The sequence below is a fragment of the Erpetoichthys calabaricus genome, chromosome 13, assembly GCF_900747795.2.
Source record: "Erpetoichthys calabaricus chromosome 13, fErpCal1.3, whole genome shotgun sequence".
Taxonomy (NCBI): Eukaryota; Metazoa; Chordata; class Cladistia; order Polypteriformes; family Polypteridae; genus Erpetoichthys; species Erpetoichthys calabaricus.
In genome coordinates, this window is record NC_041406.2 from 133,054,973 (window position 1) to 133,073,026 (window position 18,054).

An 18,054-nucleotide genomic window follows, 5' to 3' on the forward strand; every position below is an offset into this window, starting at 1 on the left:
TTTCTAGACTTCTCTAGCGCCTTCAACACAATCCAACCTCTGCTCCTTAGGGACAAGCTGACAGAGATGGGAATAGATTCATACCTGGTGACATGGATCATGGACTATCATACAGACAGACCTCAGTATGTGCGTTTCGGGAACTGCAGGTCTGACATTGTGGTCAGCAACACAGGAGCGCCACAAGGGACTGTACTTTCTCCGGTCCTGTTCAGCCTATATACATCGGACTTCCAATACAACTCGGAGTCCTGCCATTTGCAAAAATTCGCTGATGACACTGCTATCGTGGGCTGCATCAGGAGTGGGCAGGAGGAGGAGTATAGGGACCTAATCAATGAGTTTGTTAAACGGTGCGACTCAAACCACCTACACCTGAACACCAGCAAAACCAAGGAGCTGGTGGTGGATTTTAGGAGGCCCAGACCCCTCATGGACCCCGTGATCATCAGAGGTGACTGTGTGCCAATGGTGCAGACCTATAAATACCTGGGAGTACAGCAGGATGATAAATTAGACTGGACTGCCAATACTGATGCTCTGTGTAAGAAAGGACAGAGCCGGTTATACTTCCTTAGAAGGCTGGCGTCCTTCAACATCTGCAATAAGATGCAGCAGATGTTCTATCAGACGGTTGTGGCGAGCGCCCTCTTCTATGCGGTGGTGTGCTGGGGAGGCAGCATTAAGAAGACAGACGCCTCACGCCTGAACAAACTGGTGAGGAAGGCAGGCTCTGCTGTTGGCATGGAGCTGGACAGTTTGACATCTGTGGCAGAGCGACGGGCGCTCAGCAGGCTCCTATCAATTATGGAGAATCCACTGCATCCACTAAACAGTGTCATCTCCAGACAGAAGAGCAGCTTCAGCGACAGACTGCGGTCACTGTCCTGCTCCACTGACAGACTGAGATGATCATTCCTCCCCCAAACTATGCGACTCTTCAGTTCCACCCGGGGGGGTAAACGTTAACATTATATAAAGTTATTGTCTGTTTTTACCTGCATTGTTATCAATCTTTAATTTAATATTGTTTTTTGTATCAGTATGGTGCTGCTGGAGTATGTGAATTTCCCCTTGGGATTAATAAAGTATCTAATTAGACTGAAAATTTTTTATAGATTAGTCTTTCAAATAGCAAAGGATAGACTGAAAAAATAAACTTCTAAATTGGTTTATTTGTTTAGACGTTTAAAATTGCATATTATCATAGAATGCATCATTTATGAATCTGTAACATCCACAAAATAAGACCTTATCCGAGTATGAAAACTTCTGGCCTAGGCTTTGATCTTACGTATGGATTGCTGCAACTCACTACTTGCAGAAGGACCACGTGTGCCCTCAAGCCAGTGCTGATGGTCCAAAATGTAGAAGCCCACCATGAATTCAACCAGCCAAAATGGGCATGTCAATCCTGTCTTCAGGTTGCTACACTGGCTCTCTATGGCAGCACAAATTAAGCTAACATCTTTGTTGCTTGCTTACAGAGTAGTCAGGGGGTCAGCATCTGGGTACAGTATATGGAGACACTGGTGAGGTGCTATTCTTCTTGCCAACTCAAATCTGCCACTGAACAGCATCCGGAGGTGCCACCTCTGAGTGGTATCAAGTCTCATTCAAGACTTTTTCACATGTAGCTCGTCGTTGGTGGAACGAGCTGCCCACCTCCACCTGAACTGTTGACTACCTCAATGTGTTTAAAAAGCCTTTTCTGCTAAGAAATCTACTATATATATTGTCACGCTTGGGTTACACAGTTGCACAGATTCATTCAGGGTTTTCAAGAAACACACTTTATTCGTAAACACATAATAAAGTATAAATAATAAAGCAGAGGATGTCTGGGGGAGAAGTGAGACAAGGCAATAAGACAAAAGGACAGCTGCTATACAGAATTTTAAATGTTCGAAGCCCAGCGTGAGAAGGAGATCATGCGGCATGGCAGCAGCAGCAGAGCTAATTCAAGCAAAGAGGAGGTAAAAAAAACACTTTGTTTCCCATTGTATCACCGTTTAAGAGGGGGTTTCGGAGGAGCGCCGCGTCTTCTACGGTGTGTTCAGCCCCCCTCTTCACAATATATTAAATCCTAAGCCTAAAAGTGCAATGATTTTATGTGATGTTTTTATGTCACATTTTTTGTCATGCTTTAAATCAGGCTTATTTTAAAACCTACATATATGTGTTTGGTATTCTTTTCAGAATTTGTCGAACTTTAATTTGATGATGTTAGATTTTTAAAATTCTTATTCCATTTTTAAATTATAAAAAATATCAAGAACTCACGTCCCGCGAGACAAGACTTAACCAAGAGATTTAACCATGCCTGGGCCGGAAATAAACCGCTCCACGAAATGCAGATCATGCGGCACGGCAGCAGCAGCAAGCCAGCAGCTGATCGAGCAAAGAAGAGATTAAAAAAAAAAAAAAAAAATCATTTGTTTCCCATTGCATCACCGTTTAAGAGGGGGTTTAGGAGGAGCGCCGCGTCTTCTAGGGGTGTGTTCAGCCCCCCTCTTCACAACGCGATTGGCTGCAACTGGGGGTTGTGCGCCGAAGGGGGCTTGCCCCCCCTAGTGTAAACAAAAAATACGTTGTATAACTAGTTTAACTTTGAGCCCAAATGAATGGAAATATTAGCATGATCAATTTGCACAGATATTTGCCTAGTTTTATTGGTTATGGTAGAATGCAGGCTACTGTAGGCAACATACAATTAAACAACAACATGCCATGTCTGCATTAAGGGATGTCTTAGAGAGGTAAAAGGAACAGAGCGATTCCACTTTGTGTCATTTGTTCTTTAGCTGCTTGGACGTGAGTAGCACCTGCACTGTGCTCTTTCAGGTCAGATATTCCTCCATGGGTGACCAAAAGAGTGTAATGGCAAGCATATTCATCACCAGAGACAGGGCTGACCCACTAATATTCTCCCACTCAGACCTATTGCTCAACAATCTCTTATGTTTAATGGATGGCCTTGCATCTTGTTCTGAATTATTGTTTTTTTTTATTGATTGCCAATGTGCAAATGCACCATAATGGCAAGGATGACTCTGACAGGCAATCTCAGTCAGTGCACAGTTCTTGTCGATCTGCACCATTAGCATGATACAAAAATGAAGCTCATTCACTAATAATTCATTACATTTATAAAGCGCTTTTCTCAGTACTCAAAGCGCTATCCACACAGGGAGGAACCGAGAAGCGAACCCACAATCTTCCACAGTCTCCTTACTGCAAAGCAGCAGCACTACCACTGCGCCACCTGTGAGGACATGCTTATCGTTCAATCTACAGGAATGTCAGAGCACAGGGCCAAACACTCTATTCTACAGGATTAACCACCATAGAAGGTTTGAACATATGGTGAGGCATCTTCCTGTGCAGGAGTCCTCTGTGGAAGAATCTGTGGCAGATACAGAACATGGAAGGCTTAGAGTTCCTTAGCTTTGCTGGCATCACCTTAGAGTTCAACAGAAGGACCTGAAGATTGTCTTTGGAATCCAAGGGCCTGCCTTGTACCTGTGCTCAGCTTGCTACCACAACAAACCAGATCAGGGCATTAGAAAAGAAATGAGAGATGAAAGAAATTAGACTTTTAAAGCACCACTTTTTTTTGAGTTTCATTTCTGCCTGTGTACAGAACACAAAACTTACATGAAACAAATATGTAATGGGCGAAATAAGGAAGTGTAAAATTATATTTTAAAGTGCCTCAAATATTAACAGGCAGATTTACAGAACTCTAGGAAATCCATAATAAATGTTAAATAAAAACACTATTTAAAAGATATTTTTGTACAGAAATCAACATTTTGTTCATTAAAATACTGTTTAATACAATCAGAGATTTACCTGGTTTATATGGCATTAGGCAAGTTAATAATACTAATGAAATATTTATGAGCTCATTGTTTAATACAGTACAGGACTCAGGATATTTGTCTGCAGCACCATCTAATTATGAGCTTTCAAAGCCACAGTATTTCATATACTGTTTAAAATAAAAACTGTCTAAAGACTAATAAAATAATAAATCTGATACATGCTTATCTGACAACACACCAGTAAACTATTACATGTGATTAAAACAGAATTTCTTTAGGACCGTTACTAGAAATAATAAATACAACACAGTATAAAAATATAAACCTGTGAGTTAGATGGTTGGAACTAAATTTGCTATTTAAATTTCACTCTCATAAGTATGCAAGTAAGTCTTTAAAGAAAGAATCTCTGTGTAACTTCTGCTAGTTTTGCGAAAGAAGTCCAATCCCGTAAGGATTTCAATATCTCTCACTCTTGCTGTATGCATCTTGATTAGGTCTTCAACCCATTTGGATTCTTCTTCAGAACTCTGAAACAATCAAGGACGGAAGGGAATTTACATTCAAGGCAATTTTAAACTATCTCCCTTACCCCACTACCAACAAGCAAACTAGCTTCCAAAATGTACAAGAAACTTAAGGAAATTAATTTACTTTGCTAAAGCATTACATGCAAATCCAAAAAGTCAGCAAGAAAATGTGGAAAATTATATATACTGTACATTATTTTAAAGCATGGCTACCAAATTGTTTGCATTCCTCCACTGCCATTATAAATCTATTATTTAGATAAAAATAGCATTAGTAAAACATACTGTAATTGCAGCATTGATCACAGTGAATGGAGTGCAGGGCTGTTCTGTAACCAGTCTCAACATTAATTTTTAAGTGCTGTTGCTTCTTGTGCTATCATTAAATATTGTACCATATCAAATACTGTTCATTAGAAATTTCCAGCTTTAAATTCAGAATTTGACAGACAATTAAAACTTTTGGTAACTGGCATAGTTATTTGCAGAACACCTGATTTATGTTCACAAAATGAAAGTATTTAAATCTATAACACAGAGGACTCATGAAAACATTTACGGCTAGGTATCCTGTTATTCTCTCTGCTATACACTAGCACCACGATGCACAAATCCTAAAACCTCATCCTGTCCATGTGGATTGGGGACAGCTGAGGTTTAAAGGCCCGCACATGCTTCCCAAGTTGTCACTTAGCTTGGTTGTGCTAGGAAATGTTCCTGTAAGTCATGCAAAAAAAGCACTTGTGTAATAAATACCTATTATGAACAGTACTTTATATATCCCAGAAACATTCTAAAAATTGTCTTTTAGAGATTAATAAGTACTGCAAATAAGTAAAACAAAATATTAAGAACTCTGCACTGTCAAATAAGGACATCAAATAGCACACATTTTTACAGTAAAGGTCGATATTCATTCAAGTGACCAATTACAGTATCTGGTTTGATTATAGTAAATAGTGTTTATAGAGCCAGTTATGTTTTAGTCTGAATATGCTTCATCATAACTCAAGAACTAAATTACCCTTATACATTACAAACTTTCACAGCATTAGGAAAATATCTGTTGCACAAAGATTTGTAAATGACCTCTGCACACGTACTGGCTGATAGTTTAGCTGGTGCGAATTTAGCACCACCAGATTCCAAAATAGTGTAAAATTGTATTTGAAGCCATAACCAAAGAGAGTGATCATGGTGTGGCCACTGAAAGTGCTGGTCATCACCAAGAAAAGAAAAGAGAAAAATCAGTTATGCGGTGACAACACTTGAACTTTCTCCAGTCAAACATTTTCCCCATAAAGAGTTATTTTAAAATTGTATACAGCCCAGGAATTTAATTTCATTGATCTAAGGATTAACAAAACGCAGGACTATCATCACAGAAATAGACCATCTCTTGTATGAGGTAAAGCACATAATGAACCCTTTTTAAACATTTAGAGATATATAGTGACTAAATACATTTCTACATTTTCAAACAATAAATCTTACTGTATGCCACATTAGTATCTGTACATAACTGAAATGCGAGTGTAATGTTGGCATTATATATAAAAGCACACAGTTTTAACAGTTTACAAAAGAGCATTGATTTGCGTGCATATGCAAGTACCCCCTTCACTGCTGGTACTGGAACCCATGGATTTCATTGGTCATTTGAGCCATCAAGTCAGCTTTTCCTTCATGAACCGAGAGTGAATACCAAAGCTTCATCACTTGCCAAAGGCTTTTCCTGTGGATTTCATCGGCCATAATTGACCATCAGTCACAGATGCCCACATTATACATTTAGTTTTAGTTAGGTTATTAGTAGTGATGTTTCAGTGTGGGTGGTGTGGTGTTATAGAATGAGTTCCAGTCACAGTACAGTGACAAATCTTTGTTAAATGCTCCATCAATATCAAATGGTTAGACTGCAATATTCTTAATATACTTGGAATGCTGCAACGTTTTTAACAGGAGATATTGATATCACAAGGCAGTGTTCGGGAGCTCATTAGCACTCTTAATTCTGAAGTACGCCGTCCCAGTCACACACGTTCTATGGAACATATTCTAAGGCTAAAGACCCCCGGGCTTGACAATACCATAGGACACTCCTCCACCAACCCCAGCTGCTAGCCAGAACCAACTTGGTGACACAACAATAAGAAGTGCATTATTCATCCAAATGCAGATGCTTGTTTGTATTTACAGGACATCAAACACAATGTTATACCTTGATTATACTAGCTGAGTAGTCAACATGTCTTTACAAAACGATAACTGCATTGAGATTAGCATGCTTTTTGTTAAGAGATTACAATACTGGGAACACTTTTGTATTCAGTAATAAAACAGACCACAACAGCTCTTCCTTCCCATCAATTGGTCACAAAAACATCCACAGTCACTAACTGGATCCAATGGTCTCTGTCCTTGGTAAAACTGAATGTGTTATGCTTCACAACATTTGAGTGCTCTGGTGCGGATGCTGGAAACATCCAGCACTACCCCAGTGCTGTGTGCCTAAAAAGTTTTGGATGGTGTGGAAATCAAGAATAAGGAATATAATTAGTTATGTATTTGTTTCATTCATCCTTGTACATTTTTTGGAATGCAATCCATGGGGGAATTTGACATTTACACTTGTGTGTATGGCAGGGATGGGGGGCTAGGTTAGACAAACCATACAAATACTTCTACATATTTACATCATATTCCAAATCACATATGAATTGATTGTAATATAGATTTACAATACAACCTAAATCTCTATTAAAATGACATGTACTTTTTATAATTTTAAACAGGTTCCATTAATGATATTAAAATGACAAAGCTTTTCTTTGTCTACTTAATGTACTTGTGGAAAAATAAACACTTCTCATTTTTAACCAAGTTACAAAAATGTATGCATAGCTAAATGCTCAGGTGTTCTGGGAAATGGGTTAACTGGTTTGAAAGACATGAAGATTAGATGGGTTGACAATGCTAAATTGTCCCCAATATCTGTCTGTTAACCCTTCGAAGGACTGGTGTCCTGTCCAGGCACTGTTTCGAAGTTCTTCCTGATGGTTGCGGATTTCGGCCACTAGTAAACCACCCTGGGGTCCACAGGGATGTGTCAAGGCATCCGCGGCAATATGGGGGGGGGGGGGGATCATACGACTAATATTTAAAATGCTGTAAATAAAGTATTTTTCTAGTCCTCTTGTACTTTAATGTCATCATTGTCACTTTGTTAGTGAGCTAGCCAATTATGCCTATTAAACGAGTTTTTCAAATGCAACTTGAAGGCTACTGCAGACTTGTATACAGTACATTCCATTGTGCATTAAAGCAGTTCACAGCAAGCTAGACCTAGTCTGTCGAAGATTAAAACATACATAATGATGGACTGTTTTTTTTAAAAGGGAAACATTCTGAAGAAAACCCATCACGTAGTTCTGCTTTAAATTCATCAAATGAGTCATATTCTAAAGCAAAATCTAAATCTAGAAAGTATGAAGCTTCATACACTTAGTTCGGATTTGTGCAGGCTAAGAAAAAAGATGGACTTGATTACTCCAAAATGTGCTCTGTCAGGAAATTCTGTCAAACGAATGTCTAAAGCCACCCAAGCTGAAAAGATAACCAGAACAAAAGCATCCAGCTGATATTGGGAAACATGTTGACTTTTTTCAAAGGAAAGCAGCACTGCTTGTGAAACAAGCAAGAACTTTCACACAGCAAGTGGCAGTTTCAGAGAGGGCAAAGTCTTTTTTGCAAATAAAGCTTACACAGATCATCTGATATTACTGGTGACCAAAGACATAGTTCAAGAATTGCTTGGTGAGGAAGATACCCGTAAAAATTGATAATGTCCCTTTGTCAGACAACACTGTGTATAGACCGATATCTGACATGGCTGATGATGTAACAAACCAATTACTGGAACAGGTTATTAAATAAAAACCGTGCTTGGTTTGTGTTACAGTTGGACGAAAGCACAGATCTAGCTAACTCAGCACAGCTTATTGTCTGTCAGATATATCGGAGATGTAAAAGTTTCTGGGGAAGTCAACAGGTCAGGACATTTTTCAAATTTTGGACACATTTACATTGACTGGTCTTACTGTGTGGGTGTCTGTATGGACGGCGCTGCTGCCAAAACAGGCAAGTGCAGTGGAGTCATCGTGTTACTAAAGACCAGACCTCTAGATGCCATGGATACACACTGCCAGCTTTACAGTGCAGCACTTATTGCTAAAACATTGGAGGATGAACTGCAATTAATGCTTCAAGACATTGTTAAAGTTGTAAATAACATCAAAGCACATCCCTTTAAACACAAGGCATTTGTCAAACTGTTTTTGACATGGCCGCCAGTTTTGAAAGCCGCCTACTACATTGAGTTTCTGTGGCTGTCTCGTGGGGTAGTTGTAAGAGTGTTTGATCTCCATGAAGAGCTGTGTGAATTTCTCTAGTCTAAGAACTCCATGTTTGCTAGACGATTTGACAACCAGTTGTGGATTCTGTAGCCTGTATATTTCACTGACACATTTCAACTTTTTAAAACCTTGAGTCAGAGCATACAGGGCCTCGATTACAGCATATTTACAAGATAAAGTTTGTGCATTTATACAAAAAAATTGGACTTTGGAAGAAAAAGCTAAACAATGGAAATAATGTAATGTTCCACCTCTTTTACCGGGAGCTAGGAATGTCCAATGCGCCTGTGGATAGTTCTACCTATATTATTGTCACATGTGACATGACACACCTGAAGGAATACTTTAGCGACTATTTCCTAGACCTGGACAATCATTATTTAAACTAGAACAGAAATACCATCTGAGTCCAGAAATGAAGAGGATTGTCTTCATTTGAGGTCACAGGAGGAATTAATTCAAATAGCCAATGATGAAATTTTGAAAATGCAATTCCCCTATCAGAATTTTGGCGCAATACCATTTGCAACAACATACCAGTGTGAGGCAGGTTATTCTCCACTGAAAGTACTGAAAACCAAAAACGGAGTAGTCTAATTGTGAAAAATGATTTCAGATTGTCCCCAAGCCAGCTGCAAACCAGAGTGGGCAAACTATGGAAGAACATCCAAGCCCAAGACATCTCACTAGGCATAGGATAACTAATTTATTTATTATGAGCAGTCTATTTTTCCCAAGTAAAAGTGCCTTGTCTTATATAGTTTTGTTACTTACACTTAACAGGTAACAGTTTATTAGTTTATTAAAGACAAGTAGGATATGTCACTTTTTGGATGGTGATAGATAAGGGGGTCCTCAGCCTAAGGCAAGTCACTTAGGAGTCTTGGCAAGAAAAAGGTCTGGAACCCCTGCTTTAGGCTACAGCGTCCCTGTTCTGGATGAGTAGGTTTAGAAAATGGATGGATTTAAATTAAAAACTGCTCCAACTTTACTTAAACAGAGATTTATATATTAAATATTTTGTCACAAGGTGTATGTGTGGTGACACAAAGATTTGCTAAGAATGCAGCAAAACTGTCTGTACAGGCAACATATTCAAGCACATTAATAAAGTATCTATCACATCCATCCATAAGACACAAGCACACAACTTTGCAAAATAGCTCCTTGAGGATCTGTTTGTCCAACAGGAACAGCTACATGACTAGTAAAGAGAGAAAAATACTGTATAGAAGATACACAAGTTGAAGTCACTTCAAGCTAAATTTGAAACCAACTCATCCCGATTTTATGATGTGCTTAGGTGAATTAACTTATTGTACTGGTTGATCACATACATATTTACATAAGATGTAAAAAAAAAAAACACTCTCTTTAGTGGAGATTTATTTTAGAAACAATGGCCATCTATGGGGGGGACCCTAGAATCCCTTAGGCCTAAGAAAAAAGTCATTTTGAAGAGGGCCCTCTGGGCCTGATATGGCCGTTCAGAGATCCATCTATGCACTCTGTTTATTTTAACAAGAATAAGGTACAAAATCCGTTCTATATTGGGATAAGCTCTGGCGATGGATCTGTGTCCATCAAACTTTCCTCATCTAACACTGCCACACTTAACATACTGTATGGTTCATTGATGGTAAAGCATTGATCTGATTCATTGCAGACTCCAATCTTGATATGTTATGCAAAAATAAATAACTTGAGGAATTTGCATCTCTAAATGAGGAGACTCTTCAGAACTTTAACACTAATAAGTGCACGAAAGTCAAATGATAGTTATTAATTTGTACCCTGTGTTAAGTCTATCTTTGCTTTTATTCCTATTGTATACCTCTGAATATTTGTGAAGTGCTTTGCACATGGGAATGGAGCTATATAAATAAAATTGATTATTACATCAAACATCAGGTTTGATTGCTAGCTTGATCAGTGTCATTATTGAGTTTGCATGTCCTCCACATTTGAACATGGATTAAGTGTACATTGTTTTACCAATAGATATTAGAAGTGTGTCATTAAGCTCTCTCAATTGCCAAAATCTATTTATTCCTACATATGTTATTAAATGACATCTGCCCAGTTTAGGCTCTTAGGGAACTCCAAGTTTTCCATGTTGCTTATTAAGTGAATGGTCTGAGATGTCGCTATAATAGATGTTCAGTATTTAATGCAGATGGTATGCTTGTAGAAACGCAGTATATACATGGGAAAACGTTCATCTCCATTTCTATTATTTTATTAACACAGCCACTATCAACTATTGGAAATGAGTAGATGATACATAGGCAGCATCAGAAAATAACAAAAACACAAAATAAGTATATACTGTATATCCAGTGATCTTAGTGCTTGCAAAGAGAATCTAAATAATAAAAATGAAAGCATTTTTTAAAATAAGTAACGAATAACAAACTTATTATAGAGCAAAGTAACAAATATCAGGGCACATCTGTTACTAGATTCTGCATTTTTCAACTATACTGGGAGCATTGACTTGTCACATTATTAGAAGGTAATGAAGCTCTGTCACAGACAATAATAGTGTATTAAGATGACAGGTACAATAGAAATTATATACAATTTGACAACTATAAAGAAAACTGGTTTTTAGACTTGCAAAACTGTCCATTTGGATATTTTTGGCAAGAAAAATAAAACTAATAAAATGTGGCAAAAACTAAGCTAATTGTTGAAACACTAAAGTTAAATAAAATTTCTTTTCTTTTTTTCTCTGGTGCTGTATTGACATCATGTACCACACAAAGTGGCCAGCTGCTTGTGCTATAACAAGCTTGACCTGGTGCGAATCAACGCACATGTACTGTGCAAGGCATGTACGGGGTCCACTGAGAAAAGAAGAGCGTTCATAGCTCACCTTGCAGAGGAACTTTGTTGTCGCTTCTTACAAGAAAAGGAGATGGAAAAAGAAAAGGAAGATGCAATATCGACAAGCTTCTGTTCCAAGACAGCTGCTTCCCCCAGGAAAGTAAACTCAAGTGTCAGGCGCCCCTTCAATGTAATAGGAACCACAGCATAGAGAAAAGTTTGTGCATTGCAACAGGTACACGTCGTAAATGTAGGAAGGACGGTCTTTGGGTGTGTGGGAACTGTTAACATTTGAATTTGATGACTGCATATAGCGTGGAACTGACCTCTCTGGACTGTTCCTTCCTCTGCATGTCCTGGAGTACAAAAGAAACACCACCAAGCACCAAAATGTGGAGACTGGGCAAGATCGAAACCAAAAAAAACAAAAAAAAAAAAAACAAAAATGCAGTCCCTGATTATAACCGCAAGATGGTATGCAAATGAATATGAATAATGTTGCATCAGTGCCACAGTGTTTTCTGAAATGTACAATACAGGTCATAAAATGAATAATTCCAAATATCATATATAGCGATGTCTCTGTTTTTTGTCAGTGTGGCTTTGACATCATGGACCATAAGTTGCATACTAATTCAGCGGAAGCACACACACTCAATAAAACTTAATAAAAAAAAATTCAAGTGACAATGAGATACAAATAAGGCAGATTCACCAGCATTATTGGGTCAGCTTTTATCCCTCCAGTTCAGAGAATTTCCAGTTCCATTGTCTCAAAAAACACCAGTCACATCTACAGGTATTCCCAGTTTCACATGAAAACTAACAGTTTCAGATCTGGGGCGGGGGGGGGGGGGGGGGGTGGTTGTTGTATCGTGACTGAGAAAAGTTTATATATTTAAAAAAAAAAAAACGCTAACTTTTACAAGAACTATAAATGCACAGCGGCTGTTACAGATGCAAATCAAATGTATGTGTTTATTGTATAATATTAACAATAAGAGCAGCTCACTACTCAAAACGGTAAATATACGAGGCAGTCAGGATCAAACCGGGGACTCTTGATTACAAGTCAGCAATTTTTACCGCTGTGCCATGGAAACTGTTGTATTATTCTTGAACCTTTTGTGAAAGTGTTTATTTGATCTTTGGACTTCAGGCTTTACACATTATATAGTTTATGTCTACATTTTGTCATTTATTACTAAAATATGAAAAACATTTGTTTTAACAATGCATTTACACAGATTATTGTAGAAATGCAACACACATGAAATGCATGTGTTCCAAATAACGATTTTCTATTTCCCTATATAAACTCTAGGTACAGTGGAACGTCGGTTCACTACCATAATTCGTTCTTCTGGTCGTAAACCGATTTGGTTGTGAACCGAAGCAATTTCCCTCATAGGATTGTATGTAAATACTTTTAATCCGTTCCAGACCGTACGAACTGCATGTAAATATATATATATATATATATATATATATATATATATTTGTTTTTAAAGATTTTTAAGCACAAATATAGTTAATTACACCACAGAATGCACAGTGTAATAGTAAACTAATGTAAAAACATTGAATAACACTGACACAAACACCCAGGCTCCTGCTCAGCTGCACGTGCAGGATCTCTCTCAGCATGCAAGCCCCCTCCCCCTCTGTCTCTCAGAAGCACACGAGCCCTCTCTCTCTCTCTAACATTACAGGAGTTCACGCTAATAGCATTACAGCCCGATCGCTGTAAACACTCTTTTTAAATAAGTTTTAAGCACAGGGGGGAAAAAAAAGAACATTTCAACAAATCTGAACTTTATTTAAAAGCCAACCAAGACAGTAACATTGCAGGAGTTCACGCTAATAGCATTACAACCTGATCGCTGTAAACACTTTTTAAATGAGTTTTAAGCACATGGAAAAAAATAAACATTTGAAAAAAGAGAAAAGCAACATTGCAACACTTTCTTCTCACCACTCTTCACTTGCTTAGAAGCCATAGTTAACTGCAAAAGCACACGAAATACTGCAGAGCACAAAGAGTTCACAGGTAAAGCACGCACGTCTGACTGAGAACAATGAACAGGGAGAGGCTGAACATGTGCTTAAATACAGTAATCGGCGCACACGAACCGGAAGGGAAATGAAATAGAGCACAAAGAGTTCACAGCGAAAGCACCCACGTCTGACCGAGAACAATGCAACAGGTGCGGAAATCATCGGCGCGCACAAACCGAAAGGGAAACTGGCTTGTTCGTATACCGAGTGTGTGGTCGTGAACTGAGGCAAAAGTTTGGTAAACGTTTTGGTCGTAAACAGAGTTGTACGTGTACCGAGACGTTCGTGAACCGAGGTTCCACTGTACTTGACTCCCAGATAATCAAGGTTTGAACTGGGAGAACTTTGTGCCCGTTCTGTGGCGGTGGTGGGGGGGGGGGGGGGGGGTGGAGTAGTATGCAGTTTGTCTTGATTGGCGCATTTACAAGACAAAAGACGCTGACTGAGAGGTGTGAAGGGATTTAAGGTGGGCCAGAGTTTTTCGTAGGCTTTGGTAATTCTAGTGTTAAAAAATCTAAACTAAAATTAGAAAATGGAAAAACATTAAAGTCAAAAACCAAATTAAAACTAAAAAATATTTTAAAACTAGGAAAAAACTGAACTTAAGGGTCAGGTTTATTAAAAACCAGTGACAAACAGAAATTAATGTAAAGCTTTTTGATATACAGTAATCCCTCGCTACTTCGCGGTTCACTTTTCGCGGATTTTATATGTAAGCATATCTAAATACATAACGCGGATTATTCGCTGCTTCGCGGGTTTCTGCGGACAATGGGTCTTTTTACTTGCTTCCTCAGTTGGTTTGCCCAGTTGATTTCATACAAGAGATGCTATTGGCGGATGGCTGAGAAGCTACCCAATCAGAGCACGCAGTTAAGTTCCTGTGTGCTGCTGATTGGCTCAGCGACGGAGTGTTGCATTAACCAGGAAGTCTCATCTCACTCATTCATCATTAACGTGCTAATGCTTCAGGGGCCGTGTCCAAGCACCAACAGAAGATGCAAATGATTGCAGAAAAGGTAAAAGTTTTGGATATGTTGAAGGAAGGGAACAGCTACACCACTGCAAGACATCGATTCTTTTTATTTAAAAAGGAGGAAAAGCATATAAGATCTACGGCTGCAGTGTCCTTTAACCAGGGTGCAAAACGAGTTGCAAGTGGACATGATAAGGCAGTAGTCTGGATGGAATCTGCTTTAGGAATCTTTGCAACAAGGTCGACGACGTCATGACCGCCTACAAGCTGCTACGTGTACTTCGCTATACAGTAAGTGTAAACTTATCTACCGATTTCATATTGCTTAGCAGTTGTCCCTGTTTTTAAATAGAGTAAATGGTGGGTTGTAAACAATACAGGAAGGGTTTAAAAACGTCCAAATACACGTTAAATAATTAAATAAATATAGTGTCCCTACTTCGCAGAAATTCAGTTATCGCGGTCGGCCTTGGAACCTATCTCCCGCGATAAGTGAGGGATTACTGTACAAGATAAATTATTATTCAGCTAAATGGACAGAAAATATTTAAAAACATACTTTTCAAAATTCTTGGTTGACATGCCTGTTTGCAGAGCCTTTGTTGCTTAATTTGCAAATTGTGCCACAATCCCTTATCTTAACAACACCAGAAACTGTTACAATCTATGACAGTAATCTACAGTATCTTTAACAATACATGCAAGGCAAGAATACATAGTTAATGAGATGTCACTCCATCACAGGAATCATTAATGCACATCCTCATTTCAGTTTAATTTATTGTCCTTAAACCTCCTAACAAAGCTTTAAATTAAACGTAATGTCATGGTTTGCCATGCCTGTGCACAAGGCATGACACAGGGAAAACGGAGGAACTTTGCATGTTCTGTTTTCTATCAGGGGAATACTAGAAAGCTGCAGAAAAGCCCATAAATTCCAACTAAGTTAGATACAAACACCCATTGATGTTACATCTAGTTAATGTGACTCAAAGCCTAAATTAAAGGATGGACAAAATCCTAGGATGTCATTTCACTTCTGGCCTCAGTATAAGCAGGAACTTGACAACACTAGATACTGGTGTTACAAATGTAAAAGTGAACAAAAAACTCACATTTCAATTTTGGTTATTTTGTTGCAATAAAAATCACATAACTGGAATTCTAACACTTTTCTGCACGTGGTGCTGTTAGCTTCTTAAATTGAGCCAGGTTTCAATACATAACTCTAAACATCAAACTTGACTAGTTGTAAAGACCATTCCAATGATATTCTACACAATTCTGCATAAAATACCTATGCCTTTCTTAGGCAGAATAAATATAAGAACAAGGTATAGTAAGGGTAGTAGAGATATACATGGGTCAAAAGAGAACACTACTTCAGCCTGAAAATAAAAGGAGGTGGAAACATAACAGGGCTGATTATAAGATGTTGACATGAAACCTGTTAGATCACCCAGGTGATTCCTAGGTTGGAGAGTGCGTACAAAAAAGAGTAAAATAAAGCATAAAAAGATTGAGTGCTTTAATTTTGTTTTATTTGATTATTTGATCATTTTAACCTCCATAGCTCACTTTTCATAGGATTATTTATGAATTTTGCACTGCACCATTTTTGGGAATATGTTCAACTGTTTTTAATAAAAGCACTGAGCACTTTGCACCTTCCCCTTGCTTTGTGTCAGTGTGATCATTAGCTGGCTCATCCCTCGGAAATTTTATCGGCAGCAGTGGGTTGAAGAGACTCCCAAAATGGCAGAGGAAGCATTGAGTTGACCTGCACCGTAACACACTGGATAGGTGGGGGGAGCTGGGTATTGATGTCAAGAATCCTGCTCTATTGACTACTGGAGAGTAAAGATTACCCTTTTAAAAACTAATTAATTTAAACTTTTTATTCAAACACAACACAAGCTCTTTCGTATAGAAACGGCTCCATAAGTTTTATTGTCAAAGTGCAGATGCCGCTTGATAGTCTGATAGAGGTCATGGGACATGGTACAGGGTAACACAGAATAACGGGAATTTTTGAAATGCGTATTGGTAGCCATAAGCAGGTGGTAGCACTGCGGGTTAGTGACATTTAGCAAGTAAACACTCTGCCATTTTAGTAATCATGGATCAGTGGAACGGGCAACAGCGTGCGTTAGCCATAAAAATGTTTTATAAAAACAATGATAGTTTGGAAGCTGCGCAGAGGGAGTTTCGACGTTTTTATAATTTAGGACGTCATGGTGTCGTTCCGTCAAAACACGCGATAAAAGGTTGGATTAATAAGTTTGAAGAGACTGGATCTGCCCTAAAGAAAAAACCAACAGGATGACCAAGAAGTGCTCGTATGGTGTGGTGTTTCATCACATGGGATTATCGGACCGCATTTTTTCGAAAATGAACAGGGAAACAATAACTGTCAATGCGGATCATTACGTGGAGATGTTACAAACTTTCCACACGTTCAAGAAACCTGGTTTCAACAGGATGGAGCGACATCACACACTGCACGGCAATCAATGGAAGCTGTGCTAGAATTGTTCGGTAACCGTGTGATCTCAAGATTCGGTAACATGCCCTGGCCCCCTAGATTGCCAGATTTATCCGTTTGTGATTTTTTCTTGTGGGGCTACCTCAAGAGTAAAGTGTACACGACTCGACCAAGAACCCTGGATGAATTCGGGATGAAATTCACAGTATCCCAGCTGAGATGTTGCAGCGGTCAATGAAGAATCTCAACAGCAGATTTCAAGAATGTATTCGTACAGGAGGACGCCATCTAAAAGACGTAATTTTTAAAAAATGATAAATTCTATCAATTTTTTCGTAAATGGCAAATTTTAAGGTTTCAATTACTATGAATAAAATTTATTTCTTTTATCACTTCTAGTTTTATTGGATTGTAAAAAAGTTCCCGTTTTTGATTGGCGGTACAACAAAAAGATCTGAGCAGGTATCAACCACATCACTAACTGGTCATCGCTACTCTTGTGAAAAGAATGGAGATAAACGCCTTCAACTGAGAGAGGGAGAGGCAAGATTGTTGTACTATGTCAATGACAGAAAAAAACTGAATAGAGTATATATATATATATATATATATATATATATATATATATATATATATATAAAAAGTGATAACTTTTACAAGCAGCCAACATTCACACTGGGTGTTGCAGATTCAAATCAAATGTATGTTTTTATTATATTATAGTAATAATAATAGCAGCACACTACTTAAAACGCAGAGCACCCAGACTCAAACCTGGATCCTTTTGGTTATAAGGCAGCAGCTCTTACCCTCTGCACCATCTAAGAATACATATCAACTTTCTGTCAATTGACATTTGAGATTGGGTTTTTAACTCATTGACAGCAACATCCATCCATTTTCCAACCCGCTATATCCTAACTACAGGGTCACG

General features: G+C 38.4%; 2 protein-coding genes across 3 annotated transcripts in view; one reads left to right on the forward strand and one right to left on the reverse strand.

Moving 5' to 3' along the window:
• LOC127529990 (uncharacterized) overlaps positions 1 to 18,054 on the forward strand; it is a 798,609-nt gene that overhangs the window by 64,487 nt on the left and 716,068 nt on the right. The gene's annotated exons all lie outside the window — the stretch shown is intronic.
• enpp2 (ectonucleotide pyrophosphatase/phosphodiesterase 2) overlaps positions 1,771 to 18,054 on the reverse strand; it is a 154,827-nt gene continuing 138,543 nt past the window's right edge. The window contains exon 25 of the mRNA XM_051935500.1: positions 1,771 to 4,357. Within this exon, the coding sequence (XP_051791460.1) occupies positions 4,187 to 4,357 (171 nt within the window). The 3' untranslated portion in view covers positions 1,771 to 4,186. The remainder of the gene's footprint in view (positions 4,358 to 18,054) is intronic.